Raw genomic sequence first — 22,687 nt, 5'->3', positions numbered from 1 at the left:
TGGAATGTAGTTGCTAATTCGGCTCCACATACCACCACACAATCACACTTCAATTTTTCCTACACTAATGACTGACTTTTATTTTTATAATTTTACAACAGATATGCGGTATTGAAATATTCATAATTTAAAGAAAACGCCGGCGTGGTATCAAACCAGCATGAGACAACACATTGTAGATTTCCATGCGAGGAATTTTTTCAGCCTGGCGGTCATAAACCTAAAGGAAAATTGGGAGGATATTTTAAGGGGAATCAGAATAAGCTAATCACATTTGACACTCACCACCTCCTCGCCGGGTCCAAACCAACTGGATCTGGCCAGGGCATCTCTCACCCTTGGGGTATTGTAGAAGGGGTTCTGGAACTGCTGCGGAAGGGTCTTTTCCCAGGCGGCATTCTCCACCACGGCGATGTGCTGCAGATTCCTCTGGGGTCTAGCTTCGATCGTTGCGGATAGACCCACCATCGTCACAATGAAAGCTGACCAGAAGAAGCGACCGGGCAGGAGGCACCTTGAACGGGTGGAGAAGATCACGCCTCGTTAAGTTCGGCTGACTGACGGATTACACTTGCTCGGCTTAAGGTACTATCATGATGATTATTACATAATTGCGTCGTGCATATAATACTACACGTTTCCGCCTGTCACGCACACACACGCATAGCCCCCATCCACAGTCCCGCATCCAGTCCACGCCTAAATGACCGCTTTTCACTCTCTGGAGCGGGACAACTTGTTGGCCAAGTCAGCTGACGGGGCTTTATATATATCACAGTCATACGTCCGTACGACGAACCAAGATCCAATAATCTGTGTTGGCAATCAATGTGTGTGGCTCCGTATAGCGCTATTTAATACGCTTTAAGTTCATTTGTATTATGCAAATGTATTGTTTTTTAATGTGGGTTTAATATAACTTGTACGTATGTAGTACCAATTACTTGGTCTGTTTAGCCAAAGGCTATGATTAGATTAATTTTGTAAAAAACCATTCATAATTTAATAGATTTTCTAAAATTTCTCTGGCGGCCACGACTACTGGATCCACTGGGAGTTTCTATTTGTCTGCCGTGGCAAAACTCAGTTGTCATGTGCTTGCCATTTCCTAGATGTCGCGTGCTGCGGGGAGAAAAACTATGCTGCAGAAATACTTGCATTTTCCAGCGCCATGGCTGCAAAAAGATCCCTGATCTTTGCTTTTAATTGGATAACCGGCAGTGGCGACCGCCGCCGCTCGTTTCTGGCCGATTATGTAAGTTTTGGACTTGATATTGCCACTTGCGGCACAAGCGCTTTCGTAGTTGGCTAAACTAAAAGTCCGGCATACATGGCCGCCCTTCGGTCAAGCTGCCAACTCATGGCTTGTCGGTGGTTCATGGCACTTTGCAAGGCGTAGAGATCGCCAAAGCCTGGCTTGATAATGAGAATTTTATTAATTGTGGTTTATGGGTATACGATTTTATGATGCAACTCAAAGTTCGGTTGCATTCCATGCATTTCAAAGACTTTTCAAAAAAATGCACAACGAATTCAAGGATTATATCTTCATTCGGGCAGGGAACAGAGAAAATGATTGCTTTTCTTGGGTTAATTTCCAAATTCATTTGAAATATGCAAATAAGTCTGAAGAAAAGTCTCGTTAGGTATAGCCTTCTTTACGGAAATAACACCATCCTGTTATTTTTGACCCAGGCATTTCAGTTCAGTTAGCCACCCACCTGGGGATCCCCCTATTTCAGCGCCCCTGTGAGCACACCCAAGTGATGTCCCCTGACTTGTTGGCTGCACTTCGTCTGCGGTTGCTATCCAAGCCGTTTTACCGGCCATCTTATGCAATTCTGGCGTTTTGCGAATGCGAAAAGAGCGCAGCCTTCCCAGTCGCAGTCCAAAATGTGTTGGCATTTTCAGGTTTTCGTGGTTATTTTGTATACCAAGCTGGGACCCCGGCTACTGACTTGCGATCTGCAACTACGAGGCTTGTTGTTGGGTCTGATTAGGTCAATGGAATCCAATTGGCGTCAGCACCGCTTCGCTGCAGTTTTCGCTTTTCACAGCCATATGTATGTATACGATATATACACATATAGATATAGTGTGCACCTCGCTCCATTCCATTCCATTCCAGCATTCCCAATTTGGGTCATGTGGTTAATTGACAAAGATTGACGTATTGTGTATCATTGTTGTGCCACAACGTCCACAAATTTGTTTATACTATTTTGCATACGATGAGGAAATATGCTCCACGTATCTGTTAGAATTCTCTTAGAGCTTACCTATTTAGCGGGATCAAGAAACCGGGTCTCAAAATTAGGTTAAGATAATGGGTGAAAGGTCACAGGAACCTTGATGGGACCCAAGAAATGGGACAGATGATCAAAGCCATGTTCACTGGACGTTCATTTCATTACAAGTTAGCCGGCAACTGAAGCAAGTAGTCGTTCATTTTCGAAAGTGTGAACTTTTTATGCCGCGTCAAGGTTGCCATCGCCGAGGATGGTGTTTCCCTAGTTTATGTCCACTTCGTTTTCCCATTATGTTTTTAATTAAACCCCTTGTACTACACGTCGTTCCTCGTAATATTTCGAAAAGGGTTTTGACAATAAAGTCACTAGTTTAGAGTGTCTTACAAAGATAAAGACGTACTTAGACATCTTTATTGGTTAGTTTTACAAAATGAGTCGAATATATGATAGTTAAATGATATTAGCATTCAATAAAGCCCAGTTACTAATTTCATAACAATCGATACTAAAAATACTGTGTCAGGTTTTGTGATCACGTATGTATGTACAACCAAAACGCAACTCTCCTTTCTGCCCCTCGTCACATCCACGCCTCCCAACTGCCACGCCCCTTTGCAACGTATGTGGTCAATATTGATATGCGCTCGTTGTGGATCATATTTATTAGCCAAATGGCGTAAGTGGGTAAGACATTTGGCATTTGTTTTGGGTCTTCGCTCGGGTTAATTGAAGGCACTACACAGCATGACAATCGTAACAGTTTTTTGGGCATTGCATTATTGTTATTATTATTATGGCTGGTCTTCATGAATTCGATTTGGTTTTTAGCAACGCTTTTTTCTTGGACATTTTTGTGCATTTGTTAAAAAAACGTGACCGTTAAACTAAATTATGTGTTGAGTACTCCCGTCTTTCGGTATTTTTTACATTTTATGCTTGTCAGTCTTTGTTGTAGTTGCTTTTGCTCTTGTGATAGGTCAAGTTGTTTATGTGTTTTTATTTTTTGCTTATAATTTCTGTTGAGGTGCGGACAGTTTGTGTCAGTTTTCTTGCTCCTTTGGGTGACAAGCACAACAAATTTTTAAATAATGATGCGGTAAAATTATGAAATATTTATTAAGATCTCAAAATTATGTTAATATCTTTTCCGTGCAATCCTCCAATTGCAGGAAAGAATAATGCTAAAAATAATTGATGTTACTTTCGGTAATTTTTTGATCACATTGATACACTATAATGAAACACATTTTATATAGAATTGACCATATTTATCCAATTAAACATGCACTAAATTAAACAACTCACATTTTGTAAGCTTGTTAAAATTCAATAAAGATATTCGCAAAAGCAGCTTCGGTTGGATTTTGAATCAAAGGACCGAGAGCCCGTTTTGATATTCGAAGAGCCGAAGACACTTGTTGACTTGAACGCGGCCAAATGGCAACTGAATTTGAATTCGAGTTAACCAACAATCAGAGACTGGCCGAAGCCGCAGATCGTCTGGCAGGTTTTGGACACAACTTGAAAGTTTTTGAAACTGAAAATGAGAGGCCAAATGAAAACGAAACGGAAACTCAACGAAGCATGGGAAAAAGCTAAGTAGGCAGGGGTTGAGGGATTCGCTTTCAAATACTATAGGCCTATAATTAAAGTTTTGAAAATAAATAACTGTTTAGTTGAACATGAAAATTCACTTTCATTTTTATTTGTAAAAAGAACGTATATATATATATATATATATATATATATATATATATATATACATATATTTTTTAGTCACAGTATCTTGAATAGTGTTCACCAAACGACTCCTGTACAAACAACTCATCCAATCCATTCTAAACATTTATAACAAATTGATCTACAAAGTCTTCAATCATGTCGACCAGCCGACTTCTGTACAACTCATCCGTGTTGAAGGCCTCCAGGCAAATCTCTATGCGTTTATTAGTGAAAAAGTCGTTAAAGCCATCCACAGAACTGGTCAGTTTCTGAGTGCAGTGAGGTGGTAGAATAACCAGGTGACAGAACAAACAGCTTTCGATCAGGCCAACACTTCGAAACTTTTGCACGGATTCATAGAAAGTCTGTTCTGGAATAAAACGCGCTATATCCAAGTCAGCACGCTTCAGGAACTCGGTCATGAACCGGTAGTATTCCGCCAGAAGTTCACTGAGATGGGCGTCCCTGAACTCTTTTGAAGTGGGAATGGTGAGAACGGTCAGGACATCGAGGACAGGTGGGGCATATCTGGCCAACTGGAAGTCCACAAGGCGGCACTGCAGTGGAACCTCGCCATATCTGCCATACTGGAACATGATATTATTGGCCCACAAATCGCCATGGAGTATGGTATTCTGGTACACATCCGAGGTCTTGACGGCCTCAAAAATAAAGGACATCTTTTCTGTAAAGTTTTCCAATACGTAATCCAACTTGGACTGATATTTGGGTATTAGTTTGATGAACTCCTTGAGCACCAGACAGGCATTTTGAAAATTCACCATCCTCATATGTTCCGGCGACACATCACTGGGATAGGCATTCTCCACCACTGATTTAGGCTGAGACTGTGCTATTTTTTGTCCCGTTCTCTGTTCCTGGATTATGGAACCAGCATGCATGGCGGCCAAGGTTTTTAGACAGCAATGGAGCTGCTCATAGGTCAGCAGACCATCCCGTCCAGCACCCATTCGATAGCCCTGATCTGCGAGGTTCTCAAAGATCAGTAGATTCTTGTCCGCGTAATAGCACTTGGGCGCCACTTCTGCACAGGCCTTGTGAAGATCGGGTAGAACGTTCTGGTAGACAGCGATTTCCTTTTCGAACACTCCAAAATCCTCTAGGTATTCCATTCGCGACTCATTACCCACGGGCGCCGACTTCGAGAAGAATGTGAGCTGCCGGACCTCCTCGGAATTGTGAAGCTTCAGAGTGACGTGCAGGTAGAGGTGGCTGCCCAAGTATCCGGCTGGAGCATCCGAGGTGGGCTTAAGAGTATAGTTGACTATATCGAACCCCGTATCCGAATTGGAAACATCTTGATGAAAGTACCGCTGGCACAGGCCGCGAATCTCGGTTGGACTCAGTTCCAAAGCAGTCGCCATCTCGAAGTCACCTGTTGGACTTCCGAAGGTGGCATTAACCTTTTATATCCGCACTGTGCGGCTATAATCTTTACTGCTGTAAACCGTCCCAAGATAAAGTCAGCAAATATACAATAGAAGTATGTACAATCTAACCTCTGAAAGCGTTAGCTGAAATCCAAGTTGGGGTGTTTGCTTTTGGCCTAGACTGGGGATCGTGAAATTAGGGGTCAGCTTTTGGTGGTGAGGCGAACAGGTGCTTAGCTGATGGTACCAAAAGGTATTTCGTGAAAATTAACTAACTAACTAAGTAACTAAGTTGTTCTTTTAAGCATTTCTCATTTTGATGTGTAAAATTATTTACAGATTTTGTACATATATGTATATGATTAGTACATATATGTTTATATGTACAGATAATAGGTTGGCCTTTGTCGGCAAATTTTATGTAATGAACATTTTAAATTTATTTTTTCACTAATAACGACTTACATTTGAACACTTTTTGTATTATTTCATTTAAATATGATTATTAAACTTGATAATCATTTCTAAGCCAGCCGACGCCTTTTTCCAGTTGTCGACAAATTGCTCGAATTTATGGGAGTCATAACTTATACAGCTAATTTGGTAAGTTTTTCAAATAAGCTGTTTGTATGGGCAAACAGTGTTTAATCCGCCTAGGCAAATGTTGATTTGATTCCTGGACACTTGCGTGTTTGAAGTCTGGGAAAATCAACAGCTGAGGGAATCAAATGAGATGAACAGCCGATTATGGTCATTAATGAGGAATAAAGTTTCAGTAATAGTTTCTAAATAAACATTCATCGACCGAACTTCAACGGGACACCATCGCCATGAGATTTAGCCGAGTTATAGAGGAGTATCTAAAGAACTCCACTTTGCATGGAGCGCGGTTTATAGTAGACAAGGATGCCAGTTGGATAGAGAGGATCTTTTGGGTCATTTGTCTCGTTGCTTCTTGGTACGCCTCCTGGTTGCTTATTAAAGCTTCGTTGAGTAAGTGACTTGAGACACTGCCATATCTCGGATCTTCAACAAATACTTGCATTATCTTTAGGTGCCTTCGAGAACAATGCCATCAGTTTCGTTGTGGAAAGTTCGTTTCGCGATTGGAATACCAATTTTCCTGCCATAATAGTCTGCGAATCGAAGAATATGGATCGCATTCAAGAGGTGGCTGAACAGTAAGTGTAAATTCGAAAAAAAATAGTTATTGCTATGAAGAATGTATTATTAAATATATTTCAGACTGTGGGGCGCTGATCACGACTTTACTTTGGAGGAGGTTCTCAGCGAGATTGCCTTCTTCCGCGGTGAATCCTACCACACAGTCCACGAATGCAGTGGCGAGGAGGTAACTGCCTCATGTTTTTACTCCAATTTCTCATATTACGCCGAATTGGTTAGGAGCAGTTGTGTTGACTCAATCAGCAATTGCGAGTGGAATAATAAACCATTTGAGTGCTGCAAGTACTTTCATCGCATGGAGACTGAGCTGGGAATTTGCTATGCCATTAATTCAATGCAAGCTGGGTTCGTCTGGAATAAATGCGTTGAATGTATTACAGCTTTGATGGACCGTTTTACACTTTTAGGAAACCCAAAATGCCCAAGCTCAATATGTATTCGAATCGTGGTAGTGGACCAGGCGCCTTAAAAATGGAATTGCACACTGAGGCCACGGTAAATTTGATCAGAAATAAACAGCTTTAAGCAGATATATTACGCATTGCACCTAAAAGTGCGCTTAAAAGACTTAAAAGCTCACATTAGCTCACCTTATCAAAATATGAATTCAGCACTGGTTTCTCTTCTGAAAGGTCTTTATACTCGGCACCGAAGAAGTTCCCACCCTGGTCACCCCTAAAACGGATTTCCTGGTTGTGGGACCATATATCTCCTTTGTGTTAGTAGATGACATAAAAGTAGTAAACATAAGTATTCAGTGGGGCAGAGTTTTATTTTTTAGGCGTTACATCTCTAAGCGCGACATTGAGAACGATGAAGAGATCCGCCAGACCAGCGTCCATCAGAGGAATTGTCGTTTCGCCGACGAGAACATCCTGGATGTGCACAAGTTCTATAGCTACAGTGCCTGCACGGTCCAGTGTCGGAAGGATCGGCAGATGGAGTTGTGCAACTGCTCCAGTCACCTGTCCCCGAATTCGCCCGATTGGCAGCTGTGCAACATGGAGGGTCTGGAGTGCCTCAATCGCAACTACGAGGACCTATCGGTGATAATCGCAAAATGGTCGAAGCTCCGTGGTCGAAAGGGTCTGGTCTGTGATTGCCTGCCCTCTTGTACGGAAGTGGATATCACTACGGTGTACGACAGCAAAGAAAATATGGCTGGCAGTCAGAACGCCATCTCCAGAATCGAAGTGGGCCTCATAGAATTGCCCACGGAACGGTATAAAAGAAATTTAGTGCGTGGCAAACTGGATTTAGTGGGTGAGTGAATGAACGTATGTATGTTATATAGTAATATACAAGCTAAACATCCCTTTTTAAGTGTCCATTGGCGGCACTACTGGCTTGTTTGTGGGCGCCAGTCTTCTCAGCTTTGTGGAGATATTTTACTACATCACTATACGTCCCTATACCACGTATATTAACGAGAAACGTCGACTAAAGCGATTGATTATACCCAAGAGATTTCAATGAGCAAACATTTGGTATTCACTTATTGTACCTTAATCTTTATTAATCTAATAAATGAGAACATAATCTAGAACAACATTGGAGAAGATAAACAGTTTTTAAAGGATTAAGATAATTGTTACCTTGTCTTTTAGAGAACAGCATACATACATACATATGTTTCGCTTTCAATGTTATGACTTTAATTGTAATGAACTATACCGTTTCTAAAAGTATTTATACTCTAAATTATAATTTTGTATCGAAAAACACAGCCTTAATCTTATCACTCAGATAATACTATACACTATACTTCATTTCTGCTACATTTGAGGCTGAACAGCTGATCATTTGAAAGATGTTACCGTGAGAAAATAAAAACTGAGCGAAATTCTATTTCTGCTCAGTTGTGCGCGGCCAGCTATACCTGGCTGAGTGGAAATCGTCGGAAAAGTCGCCTCAGGCCACTACTAGCTTTCTAGAACGAAGAGAGCGACAGCTTAATCTAACGTATACGTAATACGCCCACGTTACGTATACGGCAACATAATGCTTTGTTACCGAGAGTGTCAAAAAATATTGGAAAATGCACAAGAAAGTGCCGTTAGAGTCAAGCTGTTGGACTACCATTTAGTCAGGGATCTCAGTGCGATCGGTTACCTGGGGGATTACTACGCACTGACGCTAAGATATTGCCATGTAAGTATGATCTTGACATTACAATATCATTGTTTTATCTCTTGATTTGATATACAATGTAAGCCTTCATGGAGATACAAAATGGGAAAGTGTGTCGATCGTAAATGATAGTGAAAGATTACAATTTCTAGTGGTGGTCGTTTTTGCATAGTTATGTTAATTGGGTTAGTTATTGAAATGAAAAGCCCTAAACGGATTTGTTCTAATAATTTTAACATTTTAGATTAGATAAGAATTAAATAAAATAAAATATAAGGAGGAAGAAGTAAACCGAAACCACGACTATCAGTTCGTTATCGATGCCTTGTATATTACAGTATACTTGTTAATTATTTATTTGACATTCATAAATCAATCACATATGGTCAGATCTATCAAAGATAGACGTAGATGTTTCCACGTGAAAGGTAACTTACAACGATAATATGTTTGCCTACTTTTAGGAGGAAGAAGAAATCATTAGGGAAATTGAACTTTTTGTAAAGGCTATGCCCCAGCAAAGTGCGGAATTGTCCAAAGAAAGTATTTTCCAAAAGGAATCCTGGCTCTACGACACTCTTATAAAAAAACTGCAAGCTCTTTGTAAGTAAGGTTAGATATACAACAAATTTAAATTATTGACGAGCATCTTTCTAGCCAACGTAAAGTGGAGTCCAAATTGCGTTTACAGCCGAAAAGACCTAATGGTACTGGAGAACATTAAGCTAAAGGGTTTCACATCAGCTGGATCCGCGGAACTCAATGAGGTTTTCGTGAAACCATTAATTAAATCAATTGCCGCATTTCATTCTGCCAGTTTGGTCTACGAACATCAGACAAAAACCAATATAGGTCACACCTATGGTGATAACTTGTTAGAGATCACAGTAGACTCTGAAATTGCCTGGTTCACTACAGGACTCTCGGCTGTTCTAGCTGTCGTTCGAAGTCTTGCAAAGTATCAGGGAAATAGGGAGCAATCTTTCATCGGTGACAAACTTATGGGCATAATGGAGACAATCTACGAGCAAGCGGCACCTTCAAAAAAATACAGGAATGTCCTCTGTCATCGAGATATTTGGGCTGGTAACATTTTCTTTCCCCCGGAAAATTCTGGGCCTGCTTTACTGATTGATTTTCAGACTTGCCGTTACGCTCCCCCAGCATCCGACCTCAATTTTTGTCTTTACATGAATTTGAGCTCCAGCAAACGCAAGCAAATGGAGAAGCAAGGCATTGATTTATACCACACATATTTGCTGCAGAACCTTTCGGATTTGGGCCTTGAGGAACTAGTGATTTCTAAGTCAGAGCTGCTGGAATCCTACGAAGAGTTTCGGTTATTCGGAGTGGTCTACAGAGCGGTAGCTGCTACGGTCGTAAAGGTCCCCACCGACTTCATAACCAACGATTTTAAGTATGTGGACCGCAGTAAGGTGATCCTTTCTTACATGAAAACAAACCCAGAATTCGCTACATATATGGAGGAGTGCTGTGTGGATGTCATGGAAATGGCCTTGGCCAGGGCGAACATGTGAGGAAGTGTCGTTATACTGCTGATAAGAAAGAGAGTTTCACTAGCTGTTCGCTAAGGTGATAACACGTTATTGTAGAAAATTGGACAAATAAACCCAGTCCCCGAATCTTTAATACTCTTTTATTTATGAGGCGTGCAAGGAAATCTTAAAATAGTTTTACTATTAAAAACAGTCAACAACCAACAGATACCGATTAAAATATGAAACATGTACCTTTCACATAAATTGAATAATTGAATGTGTTTTAATTGCAATATGAAATAATATGGTTTCCTCTCGTATGTTTGGTTTCCCAAGTCATATAAACCCCATTATTTTAGAGTAAGTTTCTACTCTTAAGCTTGCAAAAGCCAAATAAAAATGAAACCAGTACAAAATTAACTTGGGAGCAGTTTAATCGTAATCGCTCAATTGTTAAAAATGAGTACGGAACCATATAGCCCCGTTTTCACGCGAGAAAACCGCACAGAATTGTTTACTTTAGAAGAGTGTAACAAGATTTTAGCAAATTTATTGGCCGATAAGAACGAGCAGGGTGTTCTACTCAATTTTAATATAGTGCCCGCTACGGAACACACTGGTTTTTTGGGTGAATACTTTCACTTGTACTTCCAGTATCAGTTGGAGGATCAGAAAGATGTACAAACCTCTCGACTGTTTGTCAAGTCGGTGATATTCCAAAATGCGAATATGGAATTCTATATGGAAAAGATGGGTCTCATTGAAAAGGAGATAAAGCTCTACGATTTGCTAAACGAGCTGAAGAAATTTTGTAAGTTTTCGTTTTTCTTTTGCGGGCCAAATCTTAACATATACCCTATGACAGCTAAACATGTGTGGAGTGCCAAGTGCTATTTCACCCGGAAGGATCTGTTCGTAATGCAAAATGTAGAGGACATGGGATATGTCGCACTACCCCCTGGAACTCGCTTCCTAAATGAGAATCAGATGGGACCCATTCTGAAATCCTTGGCTACCTTGCATGCCAGTAGTATTGCCTACGAAAAGCAGCAGGGAAAAACCATTGGCGTTGAGTTCAGAAAGTGGCTAAAAGAAGTGTCTGTTGATCCGGAAGTTGAATGGTATACCACGGGCCTAAGAGTATGTACCATCATCTTTTATATATCAATGTACATTTCACGTTTAAACATGTTGATCTGCTCAGGCTGTCTTAGCAGTGGCTGCCATCCATCCTGATGTCCTGGATAATCCCGAGGCGCAGGAGTATATAGCACAGGAGCTGCCTAGATGTCTGGACAAGGTTTACTGTATGGTGAATCCATCACCAGTTCATAGGAATGTCTTTGTTCATCGTGATGCATGGAATGCGAATGTGTTCTACCACAAGGAGAAGCCCCACGAAGAGAGATCCATCCTGGTGGACTTCCAACTGTGTCGATATAGCCCACCTGCCATGGATTTTCATCTGGTTACTTATCTAAATCTGGAACCCTTTAGTCGAAAAAAGATGATAGGTAGTCTAATCGAGACGTACTATGACGCATTGGCTGAGGAATTCAGAGAAATGGGTGTCAATCCTTATCAAGAGCAACTGAGTAAACAGGAATTTGAGCAGTCTCTCAATGACTTTTCCTTATTCGGAGCCACTTACAATTGCATAGCCGCTACCGTACTCCGCCTGCCCGATAATTATCTGAAAAACCTTAAGGATGAACGACCGGAGGACTTCCATCGCTTCTGCAATGTGGATCGAAGTGCAGATGTTCTCCGTTTGATGAAAAATCATCCGGAGTTTGCAGATTATATGTATGACTGTGTGGGTGACTTACTGGCACTGACATATCATAAACTACACTGATTAAACGACACTTTCCCACGAGCTTCTGCTGTTCCCCCTGGTAACAATCGGGATCCTATCAGTTGCAGCTGTGCTATCTGTTTACCCATAATTTTTGTAATCTTATGCGATTATCTTATCGCTCACGTGTGAAGATGGTTGTTTATAAGGTTATGAACTCATAAACGTAGACTTTTGTATAATTACAAAAGCGAAAAAATGCTTGTACAATTGCATTTGTAGGTCATTATCCTAGATGGAGGCAGAAATCTATGTCATTTATTTTCATTTAAGATAGCTAGTCCTTTCTTATCCCCCATAATCTTAAAGAGATATCTTTAAAGGTTCGTTTCTGGAGGCATTTCAGTTTGAATCTAGAAGCGTAGCGGATAAGATAGTTTTTTTCGCTCCAAATATGGATTTACTAAGTTCAGAGGAATGCCATCTAATAGCTCAGAGAACCCTTTCAGTTGTCAAAAAAGACAATGTGATACTTATAAACTCACAGGTGGATGCAGGCTCCAAGGATCTCATGGGCTATATGGGAGAATACTACAAATTGCACTTGGAAGCGGAGGTTAAAGGCGACAAGAAAAAATATTTCCTTAACTATTTTATTAAAAGCCTACCCCGAAAAAATGAGCCACAAAGAGAGGAATGCGAACGCAAGGGAGTTTTTCAAAAGGAGTCTGCTCTATATAGCCAGATATTACCTAAGATTCAAAAATATGGTAAGTCTATTAAAAATCTATATATTGTTCTAGGAAGACGTATTTACGTACATTTTTTTAGCCACTAAGAAGCTTTATCCAAAATGTTACTACAGTCGGAATGATATCCTAGTGTTAGAAGATCTTACCCAGGACTACAGACATCTTAGAGCCAATGAATACTATACTTTAGATCATTATAAAATCGTTTTGGAACACCTATCTGAATTACATGCAGCTAGTATCGCTTGGGAAGAAAAAGAAAATGTAAAGATTTACGAAAGTTACAAAAATGTGCTCATTGAGTTACATTTGGATTCAAATAACTCGTGGTACATAACTGGACTTAAGGTTGGTAGATCGGTTACGAAATATGAAAACTGAATTGTTACACTTTATAAATTCCATAGGCAATCGTTTTTTTAGCAGCACGTAATCCGCATTTTCAAACAATGAAAGCTCAGAACTTTATTCAAGATAAGCTCTACAATCTTCTAACCAAGGCTGAAGAACTGGTCGCCCCCTCAAAGACTATAAGAAATGTACTCTGTCATCGAGACACTTGGGATCATAATATTGTGTACTATTTCAACAAGGAATCTTCAGTATTACCTAATGCCTGCTGCATTGTAGATTTTCAACTCACCCAGTATTGTTCTCCCACCTTAGATGTTTTATTCCTACTCTATATTGTAGCCTCCGCTGAAGTCAGAAGGGCGATTTATGATGAGTGTCTCGAGCACTATTATAAGAATCTACAGCATCACCTGGATCGTCTGGGTTTGGACAAGAATCTCATAACAGAAAATAACTTTAGAAAAGAGTGCCAAAGAACTCGATTGGCAGCCCTTGTTATTTGGGCTCTCACCGAACCTCAGACAAAAATGTCACCCAGTATTTCAAATAGATAACGATCCGAAGAACCGGAGAAGTTTGACTATTACCTCAACTGCGATCGGAGTGAGTTATTACTCAGGGTAATCGAGATTCAACCTGGTTACGAGGAGACCATTATGACGCCTATCAGGGAACTGGTGGATTACCTCATGGAGAATGAGAATTTATATATTTAGATGGCAGATAACATTCTATGCAGCTACGAAACTCTTACAATGTAAAATGATGTAACGATTGATTATACATTTTCGTTTTGAAAAATTTAATTTATTCTGAACTTAGTTGTACAGAGAGTCGCCTAGCTATATATTTGTAAATACATAAGTAAATTTCGACAATCAATTTAGCTAGCTAGAAAATTTCAGGCATATGTGGCTCGAAGCTGGATCGTCCTGGGGATCCGCATAGCAATTAAATAGTTTTCTAAACGGATTTTAAAAGGCGCAAGCTAATCAGTCCAGCAATCTTCGTCATCCTCCTCGTCAAAGTCGCGCACATTGAAGTCCTCGTGGAACAGGTCTTCGCCTTCCTCCTCCGAGGACTCCGACTGTCATCTGTGCTCGTTGATGCGCTGTGGCAAGCCGACTACGCCCATTCCCTTGGGCGGTCTGGGTATCCGGATGCTGGTGGAGGGACCCGCTAAATTTGATGCCGATCCCGACGCTGACCCCATGTTGCTCTTTCCCGAGACACTAGGTATCAGCTGGGCATTCATTATGGTGGTGTGCTCAAAACAATTGCAACAGTATTTATCGCATCTGATCACCAGAATGAGTCCAGCCATCAGCCAGATAAGCAATCCCGGCCAGGAATGTATAGCACAGCCACTGAATAGGATCACGCCCATCAGCAGCGACATTCCACAGATCACGGGACTCACGTTGATCACACTGCCCGTGTATTTGGGTATAAAACCCATCATAATGGTCACGATAAGAACCCCAATCCCTCCGGTCAACGCTGCCGGAGCCCAGTGCATCATGAGCCCGGCAATGCATAGGGCAATGCCCAATCCAATCACCACAATGGCGAAAATGGTCACGCGCCAGGAACTCACCGTAGGCACTCGCACACTGCGCTCCAAAGGTCCGGCGGTGGTTACCTGGAGAGTTGGAGGATGATTACATGTAGTGTCTATATTTACGTGTATTCATGGAGAGTTCTTACCTTAATCTTTTCACGATACTCATCCACAATGGCATCAATGTCGGTGGAGGTGTCCGAGTCACTTTTGTCAAATTTATCTGGGTACTCAAAGTCAGATGGCTTCATGCAAAATGTCAGAATATATATTTTTAATTGACATTTACCCTTAATAAACTTAATTAAGCACAGAAATCACTTACCGGTGGCTCGCCATCGGAAAGAATGGTGGACTCCACATCCCTGCCCTCTCGTTGAGGACAGGGCGAGGTGGGTTCACCCAGGAGCAGCCACTCCTTTTCCAGCTCTTGTTTGTTCCTGGGCTTGGTCTTCGGCTTTTTTAAGTTACTGTGCTTGGGCAGACCGATCTTCCAGAGACTTCTCTTTAAGCGACTCGAACTGGAAGTTGCGGCACTGCTGTAGCTGCTGCTCTTGGCAAACGGTGCTGTGGATAGGCGACTGTACGACAGTGAAGACTCGCTGCTGGGCGCCATATATTTGGGTCTGTAAGGGATGTATAGGAGGTAAAGGGCCCTCAGGAATACCCCACCCATGTGGCCAGCGGCTAATGTGTAACTGAGATGCTGTAGTGGACAGGCGAAGGCCAACATGGCACACATGCTGCCGGCGATGAACACAGCCAGCACGGGGTTACCACTCTCCGAGCTCTCATAACTGATCTGCTTGGACAGTATTCTCCACTCCGAGGTGGCCAGTCGCACAACAATACCATATAGTTCCGGAAAGAGCTCCAGAAATGCCGCCGAACTCGTCAAAAGCAACATGCAAGCCGAGGCAGGAACCAACTTATGGAAGCCGTTTTCATCCAGAATGTTGAACAAGGGCACGGCTACATAGTCCTCCTGAGATCTGAAAGAACACATAAAATGTATGTATGTATGTCAAGCCACGCTATTGGTTTAAATATACATCATCATTAAGGATATCTCTAGTACAAGTTCACAAAACATTTGTACAGTAGCCGATAACAGTTGTACAATATGTCTTTTTCCATTATTATCGCATTGTCAGACTCACCTATAATGCACCACCGTCGACAGACAAATGGCCGTCAGCAGCAGCGAAGTACTGACCAATCCCGTAATTAGAGTCGCCGTGAATCGTCCACCTCGAAGTTGTTGGGGCCAATCGCCGGGGAAGGAGTAGGTGAGCAGGGCAGTACCCAGGAAGACCTGAGTGTGGTGGTTTGAACTAGTTATCAGACGGATAATTTTGCAAATAGCAGCAGACTTTCCCCACCAATGCTGGTTGCTAGTGTATAAATTGACTTCTCTATGAAATTTTTTGATTTCTCTATGATTTTTTTGGTCTATAAAAGGCACTACAAATTTTTAAATTACTGGACTGAATAACTTAAAAAGTAATACATTATGCTGTATTTAAATCAAAGCTCTTTTATTACGAATACTCTAAGTATTACCAACTCCGGCAAACTAAGCGCCAAAAAATTTTCCATGTTTTTGCTGTCTGACTGGCGGCTTTCCGCGAACGAATACCAGTGAAAGGAGGCCAAAAAAAAACAAAAACGAAACGCAGCAGTACGTGTCATAATCAAAAGCCCGTATCCTGTGGATTCAGCTGCGGTCACGCAAATGTTCCCGGTCACGACAGCGAAAATCGATGGGACTTGGCAAACAAAAAAAAAAAAAACAAAGCTCAGACTGGCACAGTGCACTGACCCACTATCGAAGTTCCAGTTGGTATGGGGTCTAACGTCTACGGCCACTTACACTGCTAATGCCATCGGGCTGGAAGTAGCTATCCGCAGACCAGGCCAACATGTCGCCCCGCCACCAGCCGACGGCGCTTAAAATGGCGTTCAAGCCAAACATGCCAAGAGTCAGGATGAGGCTGAAGGCCCTCGAGTGCTGTGAATACGCAAATGCAGTGAGTGTCGCGATAAGTGGGTGGATTTGGATTTAAACTCGGCTTCGGATTCGGAGGAGTACCCACCTCCAGGCCCAGCATGAACATCCCAGTGACGAGGAAGACAACCGACACGCCAAGAACATCCGGCCACGGCTCATTCGCGGGTGCATTGCGGCCTGAAAGTAGGCAACATAATATTTGAACAGGTCGGCCAGCACAGTTCACGCCAAAATATTACGCATACATAACAAAATATATGCGATATGATAATATACATCAAGTTTATTATTTTATGACAAAAACGAAATTAATATATATTTAATAATTACAGTTCTGTTTGTTTCTTAGAGCACCATATGGTACTTAATTATTTTCGAAGAAGTGGCTTTACTTATAAGTATGTATGTATAATAGTTTGCTAATTAGGTCGTATCTCGTATTTCTAATGGTTTTGTTATTCCTTGAACCAATGTATTGTGCTACTTTATTTACAAGCATCTGTTACCACTCACCCAATATGAGAATCCTGGCCAGACCTCCGGTCATGGCGTCCAAGCAGGCACTGAGGGTCCTCGCCAGGGCAGCGCAGGCACACACGGTGGCCAGAGCATCTAGCCAGATGGCCAGAAACAAACAGCTAAAGTCGAATTTATTTGTGGCCCGCACATACGGCATTTGCAGGCTGCGGAGGCTAGTTTTACAGCGGGCTGGAACAAAGAATTAACTTACTTTGGAATATTTACAAGTATTCCACCTAACTCCCACCTGCCATTGCGCCATAAACGGTGGCCAAGACAACGCCAACCAGCAGGCTGGGAGCGGAAGCCTCGTTGTAGACAATCAGATAGGAGATTACCGAGGCTCCGAGGGCCAAACGGGCGCCACTGCCGCTGCAGAGCACGTCCAGCAGGCTGCAAGGATAATTCAAAGGACGCACGGGGGCAAGTTAAATTAAATTGCCTGCGAGGAACTGGCGTAATGAATACAAAATTGTGCAAATTAGACTGCTCATTTCCTTATACTTTTATGTTGGCTTAAGAATCGTAGCGAAAAGATGTGTATAATTAAATATATATGCGGTCAGAATACTAAATGGTTTTGGAAGTCTTTTAATGACATTTTTACTCGGAACTTTATCTGAGCATTTATGAAGACTTAATTGCACACTTACTTTTAATTGAAGGGATTAATCATGCGCAAAACATTATTTTTAGATCAAAGTTCGCAAAGCCCATAATAATACCATTGGCTTCAATATACTGGCAAAAATGAGTATGGTTTGACTTAACTTTTTCGACTGATTTTACTTGCGAAGGTGCATTTGCCTACATGACGGAGTGGAACTAAGGACTCAGTCACCTTTGACGGGATATGACTTCTGTGGTTAGACACCCACAGAAACACGAACGGAAATCCATACAACTTTAAGTAACCACAACCACGCTTACAAGCACAGTTTTTGGCGCCAAACTGACATTGGGAGGGATTACAGCACAAAAAATTCTTTCATAAGGAAGGTAAGAAAAATATATATTTTTTTAAATCATTTTTATCTATTTTAATTTTAATGGGAAATTAATAAACATATTTTCCCAGTCAACATTTAAATAAACATTTCATCAAGCAATTTTCAATTATATGTGGTTGCAGTGCAAGAACAAACAGGGAAAGAGTGGTGAAAGGAGATCGCGCCTGTTTGCTCTGAGGCTCTGGTGGCTTTGCCTCCTCTCGGATGCCATGAGTCATAGCCTGTTTTTTGGGGATATCCCCTTACGCCATTGGTATTGAAGCTTCTATTTTCCTCCCTTTCCCAGGCCAATTTTCTGCTGCTTGTAATTATGTGTACTCTGTGTGCATATTTTAAGCAGCTCGATTATCCTAATTACATGGCCAGCTGCTGGCGGGCTATCAGGTTTCTAGCTTTGGCCTTGCTAAGCTGGGAGTGAAATAATAGTGGGGGACACTTTTTCGTGAATCTAATTTTCCACATTTTCCGAACGAATCTTTGACCCAGCTTAGAGAATGAGATGCTTTAAAACAGTCAAGGTACACTTTGCGGTACACTTAGGTTTGTTTATAGTTGTTTCTTGTATATGTAAAATTATCCGTTCGTATCGAACTTGTTGAGCTCCCAAGAATGATATTTGAATACATAACTAAATAAACAAGATTTTTTTCCTATGTCCTTGTGTCTCTGTTTGTCTCCGTATCTTCATAGAATTAGAATTCATGCACAGCTTGAATATATCAAGTATACGCACAGTGGTCGGGCACTTGAATGGGCCAAGGTAAATCGCAGCGAAAAAGCCAGTCAGTGCGACGCCGCCAGAGGAAGAACGAAAGGAAAGCAAATACCAGTCAGAAGACAACAGAAAAACTAAAACGAGGAGACCAAGAACGAGGAAGAATACCCACACACATGCCAATCAAAAATCAATTTATTGATTACATGACAAATATCAGCCATAACAACTGCCAGATATGGTCGAAATGGCTGTCGAGTATAGGCCAAATGTATTTATTGTATGAATGGATATGGGCTAGAGAATCCTACCTGCCACTCGACATTGTCGTTGTTGTAGCAAAGGTTACTGTGGTTTTCACTCAGCTAGCAATCGGCCAGGTTCAAAATGTGATTTGCTGCTCATCTTGTGGCAGAACTTGGCCAACAATGACTGCCATTTTGTAGTGATCTTTTATTAAAATTTATATTAGATACTCCAACACTTCAGCACTTGAGCTTTAGCCCTTAATTAGCCAACACGCTTGAGAGGTAACTTCTGCTCTTGACACGTAACCTGGTAAAATATGGGGGAAGTGCACAGGTAACGCGTAACCGCTCGCTTAAATTGGCCGCAATCCACTGAATGTTCACTTGAAGCTTTTCCTCCGCCGCCCAAACAGCTTTCGCCCGATTCCGACGCACAGCTGTCCACCGGATTCGGAATCGGATAAAGATTCGGATTCAATTCAATACTGTCCTGCGCAGTGGACGTTGTTTACGTTTACAGTTGGTTGGCCTGCCTTCTGCTCTTTGGTGAGAAAATGGGAAATGGGAAATGGGAAAGTGGGTTGGGTGGGGTGGAAAATGCGGAGGGTCTCTGCATTTGGTACTCGAAAGAGTTGCACAAGTGCAATCGTTTTGCATAGCTAATGTACTTTATTTTTGAATTTACTGCAGCTCCGTCTATAAATATACTGATTTCCTCAATAAGAAATTTATATATAAGGAACACTCAAACTAAAGCTAATAAATCGTATACCTACTTAGTATTGATAAACATGGCGCCTAAGCTAATATTAGAATATCTTTTGCAACTCGGCGAAGCTAGAAAATCTGGTTATATTTCTTTGAATTCTACTGTCTAGACGACTTTTTATAATTATTTTTTTTGACTTCTCCCATAAATCCAACACATTTAAATGTACAGTTTTAATAAAACAAAGTATTCTCGGAATAACAATACTGCAAGTGATTTGAAAAATCACACTCCTCAATTTAAATCTTAAGGTGAAGTATGTGTACTTTTTTCATTCCGGCAACAAAAACCTAATACGAACATACAGAATTTAAGGTCACGTAATATAAATATCATCAAGATTACTAGTTTAGATTAGGAATAAAAACGAAATTAAGGAAGTACACCATAATCACATAGGTATGACAAACAACAACGTTTAACAAATGAAAGCCACATTTCAAATGTTTAGCACGTTAAATATTATTTTTACACCTATAAGTATTTTGCTCTTGCGTTCATTAGTTAAAGTGCATTCAAATGTGTATTGACGGGTTACTTTTAAAATGTAAAAACAAATCAATCAGGTATCTTAAGCTACCATTCTTTTATTATATTTTCGTTACGAAGTAAAATTTTCCATCTTTAAATAATAATTCCTACCTTCTTTTTAACGAGCCGAATGGAACCTAAAGAATATTATATTCAAAGTTGTTAGATCTGGCATTTATCTGAGAAGGCGACCTTGACTTGTGCAAATGACTCCCGCAAGTTGTGCTAAAATTTGAAACAAACAAATGCGAGAAGCCGCTAAAATAAACAGTTAAGACGGCTTCAAGCCCGATTGGAGACCTTGTGGTAGAAGGTAGAATCCTATCCTATCGAGAGTGTTCTATTTTCGGTGAAAAACATAACTAGTGGAGCTGGCTTTAGCAGCAATCTCTGAATTTGTCTAGAACGAAACGGGTTTTCTGTGGACAATCAAACGGCAGACAGCGGTCATAAAAACCAAAACAATAAAATGCAAACTATCTCAACTTATACCAAGCCGTTTAATTCGAACGTGTGCACTTCAGCAAAGTATCTCTGGAGTTTTTTAGAGGTTGCTCTCGTCAAATCAACGACTCCACGGATCGACCTTCTGACCAACTTTAACCGACGTTGGTCATAATTGGTCGGATGTTTGACCTTTTTACTTGTGATTTATTTACTAATTCAAGTAAAAATAAAGTTTCTTCTATTTTTGGCAAAGGCTACCTTGTCCGGTTTAAAAATAAAGTTTAGGCGAAATTTATGAGTGTTTCAAGCCGCCTACTATACTTTGATTGGGTCTTACTGTCTGTCTTACTTCGTACATTTGTTACTATATTAAATCAATACCATACCATCGATTTTCTTACAACATCTTACATAGGTTTCAGGCATGACGGACGTTCACGATAAGACTTTAGAGCATTTATGTTAATTGAAATCAAAGACAGAGACAATATAATCAAAATTCAATGTCATTTCGGTTTCATTTGTCTTTTTTCTTTGGGAATGTGGCTCTATGAAGTCGGAAGTTGTTGGTCAGGTTTACAAATAGCACTTTATTGGACGAAACAATTATGATTTGCTGTGGCAGATCAATGGTTAACAGACTCATCGAGATTTGTTTTCCCATATGTTAAAATTTTATGTGAAATCGACATTAAAATTCCGAAAAACAGTTTAAACGCATGTTATTTTTGACGTATAGTATTTAATATGTTAATTCTTATGACTCACTTGACTATTCTAGTAAGAATATATAAGCTGAGAATAATAATATAAGCTTGTTAATTAAATAGTGTTAGCTATTTGCAAATAGTGTATAAGCTACAGCTGAAAACGAATGTAATTTTGTAACTGTAATTTTTTTTTTTGTAATTAACTCTATATATATATATATTTAATATACTTTAACGAATCAGATGAAAATTAGTTTCACAAACAATAGAACCGGTATTGTTGGGTCCCCAAATCTACAAAATTCTACAAGCTCTGCAACGCAATTCGCGGGAACTAAAAAAGCCCGATATTCTTAACGAGAATCCCCTCAAGCATTTCAAATTTGCAAATAACCAAGAAATATAAAATACTTCAGAAGGCGAAGCGCAATTAGCACCACACATATGAGATTCCCAAGACTCACAAAAAATTGTTTACGGTAGCCAATCGATGACCATGACGCTATATGATTTTTGGCCAATAATTATCAAGCTCCTTATTGTAGTCAGATAAATCATAATTAATAATAATAAGCGAGGTTTAGGCTGTTCTAGCCAAATGGGCCATCATCGCCGGCACAGGAAATGTGAACAGCATAATGTCCAAGTCATCGGATAACACATGGCACAAAACAAAACGTTCGTTTTCGGTCATTACGAAACACTAACCGGAAGTCAGATGCTAAAACCAGAATTCTGATAGGAAGTAAAATAGGTTAACGTTCAGATTGGCGCTTGGCTTTCAAGACTCACCTTTGTGCTGGTTCTAACGGGTTTTTTGCGAAGGCTACCTGTTGATTCATTTGCGATTGTCTGCCTCTATCACGGGGTTCTTTTGGCCAACACAATCTGCGTGTTTTAAGCTTGGACACGGACTCGTATTTGGCCAGAGTGCAGCTTATATTTCACTTTCGGTCAACAGGGCACGAGGTTGAATTCTCGAAAAAGTTGAAAACATGCGCGCAGACCTGCTCGCTTTTGATGGCACAGAACAAATGGAAAATTGTTGTTTTGGGTTTAATTATGGCGGAAATTGGCAAGAAATAA

At 40.7% G+C, this 22,687-nt stretch overlaps 7 protein-coding genes across 10 annotated transcripts; 4 read left to right on the top strand and 3 right to left on the bottom strand.

The window, feature by feature from the left end:
- Positions 1-58: 58 nt before the first annotated feature.
- Positions 59-3,696, bottom strand: CG14397 (uncharacterized protein). The gene is made up of 3 exons (NM_001169556.2): positions 3,555-3,696; positions 286-514; positions 59-220 (listed from the first exon to the last, which is right to left on the bottom strand). Coding segments are annotated over exons 1-3 (324 nt in total). The 5' UTR covers positions 3,557-3,696; the 3' UTR covers positions 59-127.
- Positions 3,697-3,923: 227 nt separating this feature from the next.
- Positions 3,924-5,548, bottom strand: CG9259 (uncharacterized protein). 3 transcript variants are annotated; one of them, NM_001273730.1, is made up of 2 exons: positions 5,492-5,548; positions 4,024-5,432 (listed from the first exon to the last, which is right to left on the bottom strand). In NM_001273730.1, exon 2 carries the CDS (start codon positions 5,354-5,356, stop codon positions 4,088-4,090), a length of 1,269 nt encoding a protein of 422 aa, NP_001260659.1. In that variant the 5' UTR covers positions 5,357-5,432; positions 5,492-5,548; the 3' UTR covers positions 4,024-4,087. The 3 variants fall into 3 exon arrangements, with proteins under 3 accessions (NP_610084.1, NP_001260659.1, NP_001260658.1); NM_136240.3 differs by lacking the exon at positions 5,492-5,548 and having other exon boundaries at positions 3,924-5,376; NM_001273729.1 differs by lacking the exon at positions 5,492-5,548 and having other exon boundaries at positions 4,024-5,376.
- A 623-nt stretch (positions 5,549-6,171) lies between these two features.
- Positions 6,172-8,133, top strand: ppk13 (pickpocket 13). The gene is made up of 7 exons (NM_001014495.2): positions 6,172-6,355; positions 6,417-6,543; positions 6,608-6,892; positions 6,955-7,042; positions 7,180-7,265; positions 7,329-7,810; positions 7,872-8,133. Exons 1-7 carry the CDS (start codon positions 6,193-6,195, stop codon positions 8,021-8,023), a joined length of 1,383 nt encoding a protein of 460 aa, NP_001014495.1. The 5' UTR covers positions 6,172-6,192; the 3' UTR covers positions 8,024-8,133.
- Positions 8,134-8,416: 283 nt separating this feature from the next.
- CG33509 (uncharacterized protein) lies at positions 8,417-10,318 on the top strand. The gene is made up of 3 exons (NM_001014494.2): positions 8,417-8,698; positions 9,142-9,280; positions 9,335-10,318. The coding sequence occupies exons 1-3, from the start codon at positions 8,549-8,551 to the stop codon at positions 10,213-10,215; spliced, it is 1,170 nt and encodes a 389-aa protein (NP_001014494.1). The 5' UTR covers positions 8,417-8,548; the 3' UTR covers positions 10,216-10,318.
- Positions 10,319-10,596: 278 nt separating this feature from the next.
- CG33510 (uncharacterized protein) lies at positions 10,597-12,280 on the top strand. Its single transcript, NM_001014493.3, has 3 exons — positions 10,597-10,987; positions 11,042-11,316; positions 11,381-12,280. The coding sequence occupies exons 1-3, from the start codon at positions 10,636-10,638 to the stop codon at positions 12,032-12,034; spliced, it is 1,281 nt and encodes a 426-aa protein (NP_001014493.2). The 5' UTR covers positions 10,597-10,635; the 3' UTR covers positions 12,035-12,280.
- A 148-nt stretch (positions 12,281-12,428) lies between these two features.
- Positions 12,429-13,796, top strand: CG33511 (uncharacterized protein; the record flags this gene model as incomplete). The annotated part of the gene is given in 3 exon segments (NM_001014492.2): positions 12,429-12,744; positions 12,806-13,074; positions 13,134-13,796. Coding segments are annotated over 3 exon segments (1,248 nt in total).
- A 73-nt stretch (positions 13,797-13,869) lies between these two features.
- On the bottom strand, positions 13,870-19,518 carry tadr (torn and diminished rhabdomeres). Of its 2 annotated transcripts, none has more exons than NM_136238.3 (9): positions 19,208-19,518; positions 17,419-17,564; positions 17,166-17,360; positions 16,738-16,829; positions 16,515-16,652; positions 15,802-15,956; positions 14,967-15,633; positions 14,788-14,886; positions 13,870-14,722 (listed from the first exon to the last, which is right to left on the bottom strand). In NM_136238.3, the coding sequence occupies exons 1-9, from the start codon at positions 19,219-19,221 to the stop codon at positions 14,171-14,173; spliced, it is 2,058 nt and encodes a 685-aa protein (NP_610082.2). In that variant the 5' UTR covers positions 19,222-19,518; the 3' UTR covers positions 13,870-14,170. Both variants share the same exon structure in this region, with proteins under 2 accessions (NP_610082.2, NP_724308.2).
- Positions 19,519-22,687: the final 3,169 nt, after the last annotated feature.

The sequence above is a fragment of the Drosophila melanogaster genome, chromosome 2L (assembly GCF_000001215.4).
Source record: "Drosophila melanogaster chromosome 2L".
Lineage (NCBI taxonomy): Eukaryota > Metazoa > Arthropoda > Insecta > Diptera > Drosophilidae > Drosophila > Drosophila melanogaster.
The sequence above is the reverse complement of the archived record's forward strand: the minus strand, read 5'-3'. Positions and strand labels throughout refer to the sequence as shown.